At 37.0% G+C, this 18,278-nt stretch overlaps 1 protein-coding gene across 6 annotated transcripts in view; it reads left to right on the top strand.

Annotated features, from left to right (window-relative positions):
* Positions 1-302: 302 nt before the first annotated feature.
* LOC105034970 (uncharacterized protein At2g33490) overlaps positions 303-18,278 on the top strand; it is a 41,833-nt gene continuing 23,857 nt past the window's right edge. The window contains exons 1-5 of one of the 6 annotated variants that reach the window (XM_010910337.4): positions 303-720; positions 2,971-3,043; positions 8,614-8,688; positions 10,108-10,169; positions 10,276-10,344. In XM_010910337.4, the coding sequence (XP_010908639.1) occupies positions 607-720; positions 2,971-3,043; positions 8,614-8,688; positions 10,108-10,169; positions 10,276-10,344 (393 nt within the window). In that variant the 5' untranslated portion in view covers positions 303-606. Of the gene's footprint in view, positions 721-2,970; positions 3,044-8,613; positions 8,689-10,107; positions 10,170-10,275; positions 10,345-18,278 lie in introns of those variants that run through there. The other 5 variants (XM_010910336.4, XM_010910334.4, XM_010910335.4 and 2 more) reach the window with 5 other exon arrangements.

Genomic DNA, 18,278 nt, shown 5'->3' with positions numbered 1-18,278 from the left:
AAGAAAAGAAAAAAAACAAAAAAAAGAAGGCAAAGAAAATTCGAAAAGGTTGCAGTGGTGATATGATAGGAAAATGGTAATACAGAAGGAGAAGGCTCCCACGATGTTTACGAAGCGTATTTGCCGTTCGGGTCTGAGCCGAACCGCCACCAAGCGCTGAACGTCGAACTGGTCGCCGTTCAGACCGGCCCAGGTGGTTAGACCGCCCGGTTTGTCCGTTCCGACCATGCAGTCCGCCTCGTTTTTTTTTTTTTCCTGTTTTCTTTCCTCTTCTCTTTCGTGGCATTCTTTTTAGTTTCCTCTTGCTAAAAAAATATCTCTCTGACGAGGAGATTTTTTTTTTTACTAAATAAAGTAAATAAAAAACCGAGATATATAGAGGGAGAGCGCGCGAGCGCCTCTTAGATCGATCCGTTCTCCTCCCATTCTCCTCGTCTCTGGGCTCTTTAGGGTTTCGATTTCCTCTTGTTTTCTTCTTCTTTTCTTGGATGTTCTTCTTCTTCGTCTCTTTTGCTCTTGCTCTCTAGGAATTGGGACTGGGATAGAGAATTGGATTTGGATTTGGTTTCGGGGATCTGTAGTTGCGGGTGGGGAGAGAGGGGAGGGATGAAGTCGTCGCTGAGGAAGCTGCGGGGGTTCGCGCTCCACAGGCACGACTCCAAGGAGAAGAGGGACCACCACCCCCCGGCGCACCAGGACGAGCTCCTGCGGGCCTCTCAGGTTCTCCCTTGCTCCACCTCATTCTCTTCTCTGTACGTCTCCCTCTCAATTTCTGCCCTTTTCTTGAGTTATGGCCCGAGTTCTGGCAGGATCTCGCTGCTCCGTGTGACAAGACGCACTTCCTTTGCTTGTAGGTCGGAAAAGACGAAATCTTGATATCATAATCGCCCTTGACTAGATTATGCCGTTGAATGTCATTTTTTTTGATTGTTTTTAATCTTTTCTATCCCTTTCTTTCGTTGGTTTACTGGTATCTATGGCTGCAGGTGAATGACATGACCTAGATATTTTCTATGGAGCCTCCCCCGACCTACTTTACTGTAGGGAAGATGGCTTGGTAGAGTCAAGCTTAGGAGATTTAGTTTCGGGTTCATTTCGTCTCTTCTTATGGTCTCAGTTCATGAAACCAGCGTGTCGCCTCTGAAGGGATCATAGTGATGCAACGTAAATGATGATGGTTTCTAATTTGATCAAACATGTGTGATTTCAGCTGTATGCTGGTGATGTGTGCAATTTTGTGATTGTTTATCAAAATGTGGCAACATGCCAACGATGGTGTTCTATGCACATTGTCTTACATAGTGCTTAAGATTACCTGTTGAATTGCCAGAGACGCTACTTGAATCAAGTCTGGGAGGAGAATAATGTAGGACCTTTACAGGCTCTGTTGGATAGGAGCATAGTTTTAATATATGCGGAGTCGATGCTGAAAGTTATTTAAGGATGTGGTCAAGTAACCCCATTTTATCACTTTGTCTTAGTACTCTTAAAATCTTAAAAAAAAGTGAGAGCAACTTCATTGAGAGTAATTATGCTGCATATATATATGCCCAATTATCAAGTTTTGACATGTGAGCTGATGATTTGAATGCTGATTAGTTTCTAGAAAAGTGTGATTGGTTCCACTGAAGAGTTTTGATGTCAAAGCTCGGGTTGCAAGTGGAGTAGATTGATTGTTGCCGATCTGAAATTGTCTCAAATTGAAATAATAATCCAAACTGATGTGAACTGGAGGCATTTTGATAACTTGGACAAAAATGGATCATATGGAGCCAATGCAAACCTGCCAAATCTGCTAGTTATGAAGGTGGATCAGGTTTTCTTTCAAATTTTTTATGGGATTCAAACATGGATGGGGGTTTTCTGGTTTGGTTCAAATTTTTAATGGGAATCAAATATGGATGGGTTTTTCAGGTCATCCCAAAACCCAATTTGCTTGTATTCCCGGTCAAAGCATTGTCAAATCTCTTTTATCATACAAAGGTGATGATGCATATTGACTATCAAGTCATAAGCAGTTCTATATTGTAATCCATTTGGAGTACTCATTTTCAACTTGGGATAGCTTGCATGCATAACAGTCCACATCCTGAACTCGTGCAACTTCAACAGCTCCTCTTATATACTTATTTCTCAATCTATCCTTTCTCTTTTTACAACCATATTTATCTTATCATTTCTTATTTTGGTGCACACAGCATGTTTTCCTAAACCCTTTTATTGTGCAACATTTTGTCCTATATAACATTTTAGGCCTTATTGTTGTTTGTAAACTCCCTTTAAGCCCTTGAAAACTATGGTAATAATAATTAAGTTTAAAAATAAGGAAAACTCAGAATTTTAAGATAAAGACTCATCAAACTCCTGACCCCCCAATTAATCCTACGCTATGCCAAACCATTTGCAAGCGGGTCCAATGGGGCTTGTCTAGGTTAATTTGAAGCCCAAAAGGCACCAAGGGTGCTCAAAATCACTTCAGGATACTATTTTATTGTTGCAATAGGCACACATTTTGGGACATGATTCTTGTTTCCATATTTTGACCAAGAACAGTTAAGGGAGACCCGGTTGCCCCACTTGGGATCAATCGTTTATCCTATCAGCTTTGTCCATTTGTCCAGTTGGCTGCTAGTGACATAGTTGTTTCAGTCGCTTAAAAAAGGATAAGTTCATACCATATGAATCTCACTTTGTTGGGAAGGCTTTTGAGGGTTCCAAATTTAACTTGATATTGTATACTGTTATAATCAGTCAGGAAAGGATGTGCGTGATATAATGGGATACACTAGTTATGTTGGCTAGATAGTGAATTTTCTATATTGAAAGAAGTTTGATGAAAATTTCTACATGCAAAGGGACCATCATATTGGTTCACTTCATTATTCAAAACTTACAGAAAAACATTGCTTTGTTTGTAATTGTTGAAGGACTATTTTTTATTTTTCTAAGTGGATGTTTTTTTTTTTACAGGACATGTCTGACATGAGGAATGGCTATGATAATTTACTTTCTGCTGCGGCTGCCACTGCAAATAGTGCACATGGTATATTGCTTTATGTTATATTTTGTTTGTCTTATCCTCGAGAAACTTAGGGACTACATTTAGAGAGAAATCTGTCTAGGTGATTACAGTTATTTAATCTCTCCATGCCATGTTATCTTGAAGCATCAGTTAGTTATGCTTTAATTATAACTTGCCAGGTCGTTTCACCACCTATATATAGTTTGGTGCCTTCATGTAGAAGTCTTTCAGGTGTAGGAGGCTGGAACTTCCATTTTGATTCCTTCAACTTGTTTTCTGATCATATTGTGTTAATTCTGACTGCCTGGCTCTCCTGCTTTAGTATCAGACTGTCTCTTTCAATTTATCAGCATCATATGTTGGTAACCTTCGAGTTCATATGCCAATAAAATTGGACAATTATTACAAAACATTATATTTCAATTCAACATCTTGAGTTCTTGTAAATGTAACCATCAATGGTAAAACCTTCACCTACCTCCTACAAAAAATAATGACAACTTTTTGGTGTTATTATATGATATATTTATCCATATGTATATATTTCTGGATTGTTTGTTGTTGAAGTTTTTGACATATTAAGGGCTGTAGCAGAAGGGTGAGGAAGCCAACATGATTCAAGCCATATGTATTTAAATTGACTTTATATTTGGTAATTTATGGATTTTCTTTATGAATATAATGAGTTATGTACTTTAATTGCATTTACCATTTAAATTTAATAAACAAGAAGCATGAAAACAGAAACAACGGTTTAAAGAACATCAAAACATCTCAAAAAATATCAAATTAATATTTAGATCACTCAAAAACTTCATAAAACATCATTTAACATCAAAAAAAAAAAAAAAAAAAAAAATTGTATGCCGGTTTGGAAATGGCATGCCTAACCATACCGAGCATTAGTATAGTACTGAACTGGTATCATACTGTTCTGGTGGCTGACTGGTATGAGTCCCAATACTGGTTCAGCCTACCTTGCACTCAAATCATTGGTTCCATAGTCATCTATAATGGTCGATTTCAATGACTTCATCAATCTCCTATACCTCGTTGATACCAAAATAAACTACAGTATGATTTTTCAACCATATTCGTAAATGTCCAGCCTTGTCATTACCATTTGGGTTTGACACACTATAATCTACAAATATATCTCAAGTTTATACCATATTTCATAGGATGGAACATTATGAGGATGAGCTTTGGCTCAATGATAAGGTTATTTCATTGTGACATAGGTGTTACGCCATTTAAACATGGAAACAGCCTTTTCACTTGGGGGCTAAGATTGCATTCATCTAACACTCCCCAGGCCCTGCAGTGATGGGAGCCTTATGTGTTCGGCCGTCCTTTTTTTCATAGGCCAGAACAGTGCATATGCTTCTTGTGAAATCATCATGTACATTGTTTTCCTTATACAATTTTGAGCATCAATTTGTTTTTTGTGCCTATAATCCTTCCCCCAATTTCTTTGGTCATTAAATTACTTGCTTTTTAGGTTATTTTGTTCTATAAGTTTTTGGATTCAGAAAAGACCTTAGGCCAGGTGGAAAGAACATTACAAGAGCTTGGTTTTTGTTTGGTAAAGTCTATAACAAGGTTATCAATACTGGTACTATGATTCATGTCTGTCAAATGCTGGGTTGATATGGTATGATACAATACCGTTCTGACGTACGATATGTGCTGCCTTGCTAGTCAGGTGCTGCTACCATCAAATCTAGAGAGAAGGGAAGGGAGGGGGCATGTACCCCTAGGCAGCAACCTGAAGAGGGATGAAAGAGAGACAGTACTAGAGGAGGTGGTGGCAACAAAGCTGTTGGGGTCATGGAGAGCAATAAGCGATGCTGACAAAGGGTTTAGGGGTCTTGGAGTGTTGTAATGGAAGACGTTGAGGTGAGGAGAGGGGGTTTTAGGTGAGTGAGGGTGTGTGTGTGGGGGGGGGGGGAGGCACTTGGTTGAGGTGATTGGCAACGGTGGATGAGGACGATCTGCAGGAGGGTCGTGAGAGATCAAAGAACAAGAGGTGAGGAGAGAAACACATAAGAGAGAAATCAGGGTTGAGGGTTAATGGGGGAGTTCATATGAGTATGGTTGGTTCGGCTCAGGTAAATTGGGTCAATAGCGCCCGATACTAGTCAGTTCAGCCAGCTACAACCTAGTTTGCCTACCACTCCATTTCGAAAGTTCAATTTGTCCCAGTTCCAGGCCGGTTTGATTCAGTAGATCCTGAACTGACCATTTTGGGATGATTCAACAATAATTGTTTTATGCAAAGTTCTTAGGCGAAGTGGAAGAAATGTTGCAAGTGCATGGCTTTTGGTTTGTGAAAGGAAAAGAAACGAAGAAGGCCTGCTTTGGTCCTATTCTTCGCCTTCTCTTTCATGTCTTTATCCTTCCCTTCAGTGTCTTTGTTATCATCGTTCTTTCTTATTTTATATTCTTTTCCATTATTTTTAATCTATTTTTTTTTCTAGTGATATATGCTACAAATAAGAGTGGAGCCAAGTCTGATGTGATTTTTTCATATGATCTGCTTTGTTCCCTAGTGAGGTACTAAAGTGCTTGGAAACCTAACAGCTAATGTCAAAGCCTAGGTAGCCTACCTACTTCTCTCTTTATCCTTCCAATGCGCTGGATATAACTGTGCACATTTTCTAAACTCTGACTGCAGTAACCATGACAAGTTTTTTCGTAAGCCCTTTAAAGCCAAAAAAAACTCCTTCCTTGTTGTCTCCTAATCTGAGAATCTAGCTCTAGCTGTTATGCGGCATCCCTAGAAACCCAAGAAGAGCTGTTCATCACCTACTCTTTGAAATTTAAAATACGTTTGCATCTATCACGTGCCCCAATGGCAGGACAACCAACTGTTAAATTCATTTAAACTCCTAGTCCCATCACTCCTTGATTCACCATCACATGTCTCCAATTTGTTCTGCATCATTGAATTTCTTTGGAGGGCTGACACCCAACACCACTCTCTCATTAAATTGTAATTTTATAGATTCCTTACAGCTGCCTCCATTTCAAAATCAATAGAGGAAATAGGTTTAGAAAAGCAAGCTCCAACTGAGTGGTGAAACTACCACTTATTCTTTCAAAACTTAATTTTCCCAATTGTAAAATTGGACACCTTAAAATGATATGATATAATTTGTCCCTCTGCTTGCATTGTAAAAGTAAGTCCAGTTAGTCAGTTACTCCTGTATTGGTACATCTTATAAGATCTGTCAGTAATAATATCTCTCTAGAAAACCCTAACCTTTCTAACAAGGTCACCCAATTGTTCTTGAAACCTTCAACACTGACACACTCTCTTCAAATTTTGACTAATGGGCGCCAGTGCATGAAGTCATAACCCCAAATTCTAACATAGAATCAAGTGGGGGATGGCTTGCAATGGTAGGAGTGCTAAAAAGGAAAGGAAGTCCAAGGGTTTAGGCTCACTTTCATACTCTTGCCGTTCAGTTCCAAAAAGCAGGACCAGAAGTTGAAAAACAAGAGATGGCTAGCACAAAATTAATGATTTAAGCATGCCTTAATTATTATAATTTAGAGGATTCCGATAGATCAGAGAACCCCAAAATAAATGTTTCATGTTAATCTGAAATAGTTTAATACTAAGCCTAAAACAGAATTCCAGAGAGCAGTGAAATAGTATGCAGACTTACATAATGGGTTGGAGCACATAATTGAGAATTATTTTCTAACTGCACACACAACAAAGAATAATGGAAGAAAATTGAAAGAAGGTGACAGCTGGAAGTAAAATGTTAGTCTTCTTTGAGTGGCCATGGTTTTGTGAATCGCATCCTGATTGCAGATCTATAGAGATAAGATGGTTAAGAAAATTTCAGCAATATTTTTAGAGTCTGAAATTGAATTCCATGTGTTAATTATTTCCAGTTGACGCATTTTAAGTAATAAAATTTATTTATAAATTAGATTAAATGCAACAATATGATCTATTTGATGCACAGGAGAAATAAAGAAATATTAATAGACCATGGATTTGCTATATAAAGAAGAAAGTGATTAAGAGGGAGGAGAGGAAAAATAGAGAGAGAGCGAGTGAGAGAGAGAGAGAGACCTCGGCCAAAAGATTTCTTTTATTTGTCACCAGGATAAATTTTCAACTGGCCTCTCTGGATTCTTGTAATTTCAATCAATCCTTTATTAAATTCCTACTTCTAGTCTTGTAGGACTGCCTTGTAGGGATGTAGAAACACATCCGCCCAAAACCTCAGTAACTCACAACTTGGTTTGATTCTTACCACCACTATTAACATGCAATGACTGTTATAGCATGCACTGTTCATGTTACAGAATGGGAAAATCAAAGTACCCTAGAAAACTGTTTAAAAAATAAAAATTAAAAACCATAAACTAAAAGTACCCTAGAAATCTGTTTAAAAAATAAAATTTAAGAACCATAGACTATTTGATCAGCAGTAAAAGTTGAGGCTGTTGGATGAAAGTGCAGTTATGTTTCTTTTCAAGGATTATCATTGCTTAGTTGCCAGAAGCAGGAGTGGATGCAGATCTTACCCCTAAGATGTAAACTCCTTTGAATGCTTGCAACATGTGGAGATAGAAGACAGTAGGGCTAGTTGTAGATGTTTAATCCATTTAATTGTAATAACTTTGGCTTCTCAAGCTACATGTAGTTAGACTCACAGCCCAATGGTGTATACGATCTTATCATTTGTCTGGGACATGTATGACATCCTTTTTATCTAATAGTCTGACAATCTTTGAGACATTAATGATATAAGGTACATATGTTCCTTGATTATTGTTTACCATGGACTCTGTACATGTGTGTGCGCCTCCAAATTGATTTGCTCTTTTTTTTCTTATTCCTATATGGAAGTCATATATCATCTCATAAAACTGGTATTTAGAAATTAATGTTTTTGAGAAAACAACAGAAACAGTCATCTGAGTATTTTTTTTTTTTTAATAAAAATCTTTGCTGTATAGATACACAGCTGCTTTACTAAAAATTGTTCTATGCTTCTATGTTTCCATTAAGGGCGATTTTTTGCATGCGGGATGAGAGTAACTTCTGTTCTATATGAGAAGGAATGAAAGAAACTATAAGTGAGCACCTTACTAAGAAGTGAGGTTAGTCAATGGGATGCAAATTCGAGCAAGCCAGTTTTACTAACTTATTGAGGCATCTTGTATGAGGGCTATTGTTTAATTTGCTTTTTAATGTTTTGTACAAAGATTACATTTTTTGCTCTTTGAGGAGTCTTGGATCCAAATATGCATGGAAAGATACTTCGTTGATGGGGTGCATTAAACCGTGAAATACATTTTTGCTCGGCTCTCTGTCTCTCTCCCCCCCCCCCCCCACCAATGTGTATGTGATCTCATACTCTTATTGATATAAATCATCCTTCATTATTCTATAGAAAAGCATTACAGGTTTCTGGTTGAAAGCGCACTTCAAAAGAAAAGATATTAATGTGACCTTGCCGTTCATTTATCAGTTCTTATTTTCTAAAATCAGTTTCATGTGCAATAATCTTGATGCTACTTTTTTTTAAGAATTACTTTTCACCCATATGATATTTTTGTAGAGTTCTCAGAAGCCTTGAGGGAAATGGGCACTTGTCTGCTTGAACAAACTGCATTAAATGATGATGAAGAAAGTGGTGAGTGCATCTATATTTCTTTCCTTATCACTTCTGGTGCGCAATTAAATTTATCGGTCTAATTTGAGTAAATCACTGAGTCATCACCGATGGTATTCTATAATTCTTTTGAACATCTATATGATCATCTTCTTCACCTAGTATTCATGGAGGTATGTGATGTTCCTGAGGAGCCGTATTTGTTTGAACTTTGTCAACTTCATGGTTTAATTGATATAGGTCTTGGCAATTTAACTCCATTCTTTTTTGCTGCCATCTGAACTATTAAATAAAGTTAAAGCTTTGTGACCAACCTTCACTATCCATTGTGAACATTCAACCCTCTCACGTGTAATTGCAGGGCAGGATTTTTTTTTTTTTTTGTGGGGGGGTGGGGCGTTGGAGATCTTTGGAAACCTTATTTCAACTCCCAGAGTGTTTTGTTCTGTATTTGCTCCTCTTCACATGGGAAGGCAAAACTATGGCCATCTCCAAAAGAGTCACCATCTCCCCTCTCATCTTTTTAGGTAATCATAGCCTTCCATGTTCTTCTCATGCACATTGCACATGCTGAATGCTGGTAACTCAATGAACATCCCAGCCCTGCCCCAGCAATCTGGGGTCAGCTTTATTGGTTCTTGTTCACCAAGCATCCCTGCTTATGGCAAACCTTCTTTATTTTTTTGAGAAATAGCGCCACCTTTGATGTTATTGTTTGTTTTTTCCATATGTTTATCAGAAACTCCATTCATGTCATCTTAGGTTTTCCCTTTCTTTTCCTACATCCTTTAACGGTACTCTTTTTACGGGAGCCTTTATAGATCTTTGTTCCTGTATCATCTCAACTATCTCTCTATTAACTTGTCCTTAATTTTTGCAACTTCTACAATTCCTCTAATATATTCATTTCTAACTCTATTTTTTTCCTATTTTTAACTTTTATTTATCTTAACATCCTTGTCGTTGCTGGACATTCAGAGTTGTATGACATTGTTTAGTTTCTTATTTTTGTTCTATAAAAAAGGCCCCTTTAAGTCACCAAGTTATCTGTTGATTATGTAATATCTCAAAAGTACCTCTCTAATTCATCCACCAACTCTTTATCCGTAATATTTGACTTCATTTATCTCCTTGTCAGCATTTAATTTTCTTCTTTTCCGATCAATCAATACTGTATCATGAGCACATAACACATACTATTATCTTCATCAACATTAGTGAGATCATTTATAATCAATGTAAAAAGATATGTTCAAGGCCATCAAATCTATAACATTTAGACCTTTGCAAGGCTTGTAGAGGTCTCTTCTACTTCAGGAAGAAGCTCTGTAGTTTATATTTATTATTGCTATAAAAGTATATTGCCATTAATTAACCTTGTTTTATCATTTGTTAAAAATCCTTATGCTGTTATGATTTGCATTTTGTTAATGCATGCAGGTCGTGTTTTATTACTGCTGGGAAAAGTGCAGTTTGAACTTCAGAAACTTGTGGATAGCTATGTGAGTTTTGATTGCTGTGCTTCAAAAGCATAACATTTTTAGTCCTTCCAACAACGTGTTTACATCAACAGAGCAATATAAATTTTTATTTATATTTCATTCTCAGCGTGTGCATATTATTAAGACCATCACAACACCATCAGAGTCTCTTCTCAAGGAACTTCAAACGGTAGAGGTCTGCTCTATTTTACTTTCTTTTTCTTGTATCACATAAATGAATGATGATTTTACTAGATTTTGAAATGTTTTATGTAAGTACGTTAGTGGCTTATTTGTTCCTTTGGTATGTTGTAGCAGTATAAACGGATGCATGTGGGCATTAAACTGGTCAAGATATGCGTTACGATTATTATTTGTTTAAGATGTTGAGCTGATATTCAGAAAATCCTCAACAATTACTTTGGCTTTATATTATGAATGTCCAGGAGAGTCAATAGCATAATTTTAATAATTAAAAGATTTCTTTTGGATTTTGTTGGTACTAAATATTTATATAATGATCCTTCATCAATATATTTCAGAAAACTTCTAGCATGCACCTGATGGAACTTGTCATTGGTGGGAAGGGTTCAAGTCTTTTTTATAAGATTAACTTTTGCAATTGGATCTTAATACTAGGAATGCGTACATAGACAATTTTGGAGCAAGAATGGGGAAGCAATAATTACGAAAAATAAAATTAGGAAGAAGTTGTGCGTAAAAAGAGTTTATAAAGATTTCTATGCAACATATATAGAATTACTTAAAAGTTAAAACCACTATTTTAGTTGTTGTATGTTTTGAGATACATGAAATTTAGGAATAAATAAGTTTTAAGGAATATGTAGCAACCCATCAAGCTTAACTTAGTAAAGTATGGCATTAAGTGGATTATGGACTGAAAAGTTTTACATAAGCATTGCGAATCAAATATAGCTTCTAATTTAGAATATTCCAGCCCATATTTTTAAAGGATGGTGTAGGCTCAAGACGGACAAGGCACCAGTTTAGTGCCTCACCCTAGTCGAGGTGAGGCATCTTGAAAGAGGCACCCAAAAGGCACACAACGGATGCGCCTCGCTTAGCCCTAATGCAGTCAAAAAGCATGCCTTTAAGAGATGCTTTATTGGCTGATTTGTTGGAGAAGAGGCCTTTGAGTGTCAAGAGGCAATCTAGTAAAAAAAGCCATCCCATCACAAAAAGAGGGAAGAGCTGACAGGAAGTGGTGACTTTATGTAGCCTACATTATCTTCACTAAAAAAGCCTCTTGTCATTGTCCTCTTTGATTTTTAGATGTGAGGACTTCATATCTCTTTTTCTATCTCTTGAAAGAGGGGCTTCCCCGATTTCTAGTAGCTCTAAGAAGAAAGAGAAGAAAAGACGATCGAAGAGTAGAAAAGGAGAAACATTTGGTGGCCTTGTCCCTGGTCTCCTCCCAGGGGTGTAATTGAACCGAGTTGGGTCGAGGAGCTAGAGGCTTGAGCTCAACTCGATTCAAAATACTCGGACTTGAAACTTGACTTGAGATTTATCGAACTTTGTTATCTAAGCTTGAACTCGACTCAATAAAAAAAATAATACATGAGATCGATCTGACTCGACTCGAATATCAACTAAGCCATACTCAAGCTCAAGTTCAAGCTCGAATTTGAGTCTTGTTCATATTTAAAAATATGGTTAAAGGAATATTATGATTTAAAATAATAAAATAATAATATATATTCTAAATAAAATATAATATTATAAAAAATATATATACTCAATTAGGCTTGTAAGCCCTCGAGTTGAGTATTTTGCTACATAAGTTTGACCATAAAACTGTTCGAGCTACTCAAGCTTGACTCGAGCTGGGTAATAATCAAGTGGAATCAAGCTCGAGTAGCTTATAAGCTGCTTGGCTTATTTGCACCCCTATCTCTCCATGGGGTTTGCTCATGAATGATAAAAAAAAGAAGTGAAGTGTTGATAAGGGCATTACTGGCATACACACACATAAACACATGCACGCACACACATATATGTATGCATGTATGTACGTATGTTTTTATGTATGTATGTATAATATCCTATTAGGTATATGTATATACACATACTTATATGCATGTATACATTCATCCAGTCATACATACATATATATGTATATGTACACATACATATATACTATATAGAGCTAGTTTGACTCCACTCAAGTGGATCTCCAGTTATATTTGGTCAGGTCTACATTGGATAATAGGAGCCTATACCGATGATTCAAGCAGTTAGATGTGATCTTCTACCTCAAAATAACTTAAAAATAAAAAATCATGTGATTTGGAGATCCCTAGCTTATACATCAAGTAATCAAAAAAACATATATAATTTAGGAAGGGCATAGATCCTCTGTGGTGCAAATCTTGCACCCAGGGTGCTGTACATAGGCGGATTGGATTCATGTGAAATGTTGTGGATCCGATGAAGAGCATTAAAGCTTCCTTTTGAAAGGCTTTAATAACCCTCATTAAAACAAAGTTTAATGACCCTTCTTTCCACTTTGGGTAAAACATGACCTACATTAAAACAAATTTAATGACCCTTCTCTTCTTTGTAGAGGATCCGACCATCTTCCCAACACTTCTCTCGTCTCCGCTCCAGCACTCCCTTATTAAAAAAAGAAAAAAAAATTGTCTGCCTTAGAAGAGCAAGTGGATTTTGTCTCATCTTCCTCAGCGAACGTCAGTGGATCTTCTCATCTCTCTTCTTTCCTTCAATCTTCCGCAAGTCATAATGTTTATAGAGAAGATGCTACAATCTTTTGCCGCCATCATTCGCCATCTTCACTACCACACCGACAAAGATCTACTCTATATTCATCATCATTGTTCCCAACATCTCTATTGCTCCCACTTTCTGCTGGCCATGTTTTATATGGATCATTAGTTTTTTACTGCACAGCACTTGTTTGTGGAAATGCCTAAGAGAGATTGTAGCTTTTTTCGTTTGAACATTGGATGATGGAAATGGGAATGCATAGTAACTGAGAAGTATTGATCCGGCAGTTTGACTTGTCTATGAAACATATAATAAGTAATTGCGAAGTATGAATGTTCATATTATCATACATTATACTGTTAGGCATTGTTGTCACCTAGGAACATTGTTTTCGTAATAAAGTAAAGCGAGATTCTAATGTAGCACCGGTGAAGTAATGAAAGGAATGGTATGGTGGATATTTCGTAATAAAGTAATGACTGGGCAAGAAGAATATGGTAAAGAGAGCGCCTAGTGTAGCACTGATAAATATTGGAGCAAAGGAAAAATTGTTTGGTCTGATGTGATTGCTTACTTTCAACACCCAATATAGGACCAAAAAAGAAGGGTCTTAAATCTGGTTAAATTGCCATAAAAAAAAAGTTGGTATCCAGAGAAGAATACCTTTGCCACGAAACAATGGCTAAGTAGGAACAACTACTCCAAGCCAACATATATGGAAAAGGCTTGTTGTCTATGTCATTTGCATTGTTTTGCCGCATCCTTTATTAGCCTATCAAATATTTAATAATAAAAGAACACAAAGCAAAGCCAAAAACATTTAATTAATAACTCAGGAAATTACCATGTTGCAGCTCATTATGGTGCTAGTTAAATTAGCAAGGATAGATGGATATTGTTCTCCTTTCCAAGCCTGTAAAGATAGTTTCTCACAATGTGGCCTTATATTTATAACTATAGAACACTACAGAACCACAACATCAATCGGAAGAAGGTGGAACATACTAGATGAAGAATCATTATCATATTGACTAATTTATTGTACAAACAGTCATCTTATGTATGTTTGAGATCTTTTATTGCATGTTGTTATTAATATTTAGTTAATTTATGCTAATATGCAAGAGGTTTATTATGGCAGAGAATCAAGTTGATGAAAATATAGTTGATTGTCATGATTTTCATGGATAGATCCCAAAAGTGGGCATGGAATTTGAATATGAAAATGATGCATATGAATTTTACAATCATTATGGATGGATAATTGGATTCAATATTTGGAGAGACTAGGTGAATAAACATCAAAAGGCCAGTCAAGTAACCTCTAGAAAATTTACATGTTGTAAAGAAGTTGTCCGAATCCTAGACAAATGTGATGATCAAGTAAAGAATCATTGTGCTGAAACAAGGTCTAGTTGCATGTCACACATGCTTATTAAGTTTAACAAAAATAATGGAAAATTTCAAGTTGATAGCTTTGTGGTGGAGCATAACCATTCTCTTCACATTCCATCATGCTCCCATGTGATGCCATCCCAACATAAAAGGTCAAAAGCCCAGATATATGAAATTGAGCGAGCAGATGATCCTGGTATTAGGTTGAAGAATTCTCATGAAATCATTAGCAAGCATGTTGGCAGTAGGGCTAATATTGGAAAATTGAACAAGATCACAAAAATATCCTTCGAACCAAGCGACAACGGGAAATGGAACATGGAGAAGCCGAAGCACGGATGAAGTATTATCAAGAGTAATTATTGAAGAATTTTGCCTTTTTCTATGCCATGAAATTAGATGCTGATGAAAAAATAACAAATATTTTTTGGGCAGATGCTAAGATGATTATAGATTATGGTTGTTTTGGTGATGTGATCTCATTTGCTACAGCATTTAGAACTAATAAAGAGTTTTGGCCTTTTGCATCCTTAACTGGTTTTAATCATCACAGGGAGAGTCATTTTTGAAGCAGCTCTTCTATGTGATGAAACTATCGGGTCATTTCAATGGCTATTTGAGACTTTTCTTGAGGCGATGGCAGCAAAGAAGCCAAAAACTATTTTCACGGATCAAGATGCTCCTATGGCGAAGGCAATTTCACTAGTGATGCTAGAATTATACCACTGATTATGTACATGACATATGAAACAAAATGCCCTCAAGCACTTGAATCATTTATTTAGGTTTAATACTGATTTTAAAAAAGAATTCAAAACGTGCATGTATGAATGCGTGGAGGTAGAGGAATTTCTAAATTTATGGGAGGTTATGCTTGAGAAACATGACATTTATGAGAATAGTTGGTTGAAAAAAATATTTGAATTGAAGGAGAAACGGGCTAGAATATATGTTAAGTGGAGTTTTTCAGCCAATATAAAAAGTACATAATTAAGTGAAAGCTTTAGTTCGGCTTTAAGAAACTATTTAAAGTCGGATATGGACTTGATACGATTCTTCAGGCATTTTGAGAGCGTAGTTGAAGATAAGAGATACAAAGAATTAGAGGCTGAGTACAACTCTAGACAACCAAAGCTCAAGATTAACGCACCCATGCTAATACAGACCACCGAGATTTATACAAGTGCAATATTTCAAATTTTCAAGAAGAATATGAAGAGTTCATATTGGCCTACATCACACATCGAGATGATTGTATGTCAACACATGAATATATGGTTGCAATATAAGGAAAAGAAATACAATATAAAGTATTTGCTGGATTTGACTATTTCTTGTACATGCAGAAAAATTTGAGACACATGCATTTTTGTGCAGCCATGCAATTAAAGTTATATCAAAGTTATACCAAATAAATATATTTGGAAAAGATGGACCAAAATGGCAAGAGATGGTTGTACTTATTACTTTCATGGGAAAAAATTGAAGAGCACACAAAGTTACAGGTTTCAAGTGATTTGTCAAAGTAATTGCTAGGGCATTAGAATGTGAGGAAGCATACCAACACTTATACAATCATTCAATTGAGTTAAGCAAGAATGTGGAAGAAATTATTCAATTGAGTTAAGCAAGAACGTGGAAGAAATTATTCAAAGGCAAACCAATGTTACCTGAGCCTTTATAGAAGCTCCTGATCAAATAACTTTATTTGATGCAAATTATAAAGTGGAAGCAAACAAAGAAATGGAGAATATGAATATCACAACACCAAAAGGGATTAAAAGGAAAAAGGGTATAAAGGAAGGACTCAACTTAAGAATGGCATAGCGAAAGGCTTGCAAAAGAAAAGAGGGCTTCAAAATCCAAATTTCAAATGTTGAAATACCGCCACCCATCCCTTTGGATTATAATTTTTCTAAAGTAATATTGCTTATGATTATCTAGCAATTTCTTATATCAGGCATAATATATTAGGCATAAAATTGATCTCCTCTTTGCATGCTACTGTGGTTGGTGCAGGGTTTTTAACTCATTAGTGGTAAGTGCTCATATTTCTTTCGTGCCATATCAAATATGCTAGTTTGTTACTTTGTTTATTATGTCTTAATCAAGTGTATACTTATTATGCTGAACTGATTGTGGCCAAGTTTGTGGCCAAAGGTGTAGAAAGCCCAGACGCCTTCTATGGGGTGGCCAAGGACGTGACCGATGTTCTGAGTGAGAGGGCGTGAGATAGATGCTACCAAATTGGGCAGGATGGGTTTAGGCCTATCGCCATCGGTAGAGGCGGCGGTATAGTGGGGTCGGGGATGGGGAGGGTGGTCGAAGGTGTAGACAGCACGAACGTCCTCCATAGGGCAGCCAAGGATGTGACCAATGTTGGGAGTGAGAGGGCGTGGGACGGCTGTTGTCGGATGGGTTTAGGCCTATCACTGCTGGAGGTGGCAGCGATATGGTGGGATTGTGGAGGAGGGCAGTCGGATCCACCATGAGCAGAGTCATCAAGGCGGTTGGAGGAGTTTTAGGACATGAAAATTAGTGTAACGGTGGTGGGTGAGGGGCCAAACCGGCGAGTAAAGGGAGTGGAGAGGAGAGAAGTCAAATTGCTAAATCAATACTTCTCAATTATTTTGCATTTCCATTTCTATCTTCTAATATTCAAACTAAAAAAAAAGCTGGAATCTCTTTTAGGCATTTCCACAAATACTTGTTGTGTGGTAAAAAAAACTAATGAATTCATAAGCATGACCAACAGAAAGTAGGAGAAATATGGATGTTGGGAATGATGGTGATGAATATGGAGTGGACCTTTGCCAACATGATGGTGAAGATGGTGAATGATGGCAGTGAAAGATTGTAGTGTCTTTTCTATGAATATTGTTGATTGAGGAAGATTCAAGGGGAGGAGAGAGATGAGAGGATCCGATGGCGTTTGCTGAAATGGAACCAAATCCACTTGCTCTTTTAAGGCTGATATATTTTTTTAATAAGGGAGTGCTGGAGCAAAGAGGAGAGGATAAGCGTTGAGAAGATTGTCGGATCCTCTAGAGAGGAGGAGAAGCATGAGGAGAAGGGTTATTAAATTTGTTTTAATCGGAGAAGAGAAAGGGTCATTATATTTGTTTTAATGAGGGTCATGTTTTAATCAGGGAGGAGAGGAGAGAAGGGTTATTAAATTTGTTTTAACGAGGGTTATTAAATCGTTTCAAAAGGAAGTTTTAATGCTCTCCATTAGATCTACAACATTGCACATGGATCCAATCCACCTATGTATAGCATCCCGTGATGCAAAATTTACACCGTAGAGGATTTGCGCCCTTCAGGAAAAATTACTTGAATAACCCCTTAAGTTTGGCATAGTTTTCCTAAGGATCCCTTGATTTTAAAAAGTTGCAAATTGTTTTTGAAGTTTAGTAAGTGGTTGAAAGTGATTTTGCCGTTTATCTCCAGTTATCCGGGCTCATAGGATTCTGTCATGTGATGGTCATATGAGCCCTTTAGGACCATATTACCCTTATGTTGGACTCCTTATGGGTATCATTTGTTTGACATTGAGGGGAAGTTAGGGTTTGGCTTGGGTGGACATACTTCTGCTCTATGAAACTAAGCCATTGAAGCCCATGCCTGATTTCTCTTCAAGTCATATCTCGGGGTACCTCCTGTTTAATTCGGTTTTGCCATTGTGGGAAGGACTCATTTCAGGATGTTTTGGATGACGGTAAATCTTGGCCGTGCTTTTATAGATATTCATTGTATGAGGTAAGTTTATTTCCTTTTGTGCCCCCATGGATGCTCCTTGAAGTCAAGTTTGAAGCTTATTCAATCCTTGTTATGGGTGAACAATGGGTGTGGGTATTTCTCATAGCACAATCCATCCTCTTCTACAAGCGAGAACGAGATCGTCAATACGCCTCTCTAATGTAACAAGAAGCCTGAAGCTAGGCTCTGGATCTACAAAGTTGATAAGAAATGTCTCACCTTTTGTGT

The sequence above is a fragment of the Elaeis guineensis genome, chromosome 7, assembly GCF_000442705.2.
Source record: "Elaeis guineensis isolate ETL-2024a chromosome 7, EG11, whole genome shotgun sequence".
NCBI classification, from domain to species: domain Eukaryota; kingdom Viridiplantae; phylum Streptophyta; class Magnoliopsida; order Arecales; family Arecaceae; genus Elaeis; species Elaeis guineensis.
This window is presented reverse-complemented; position numbering and strand designations above follow the sequence as displayed.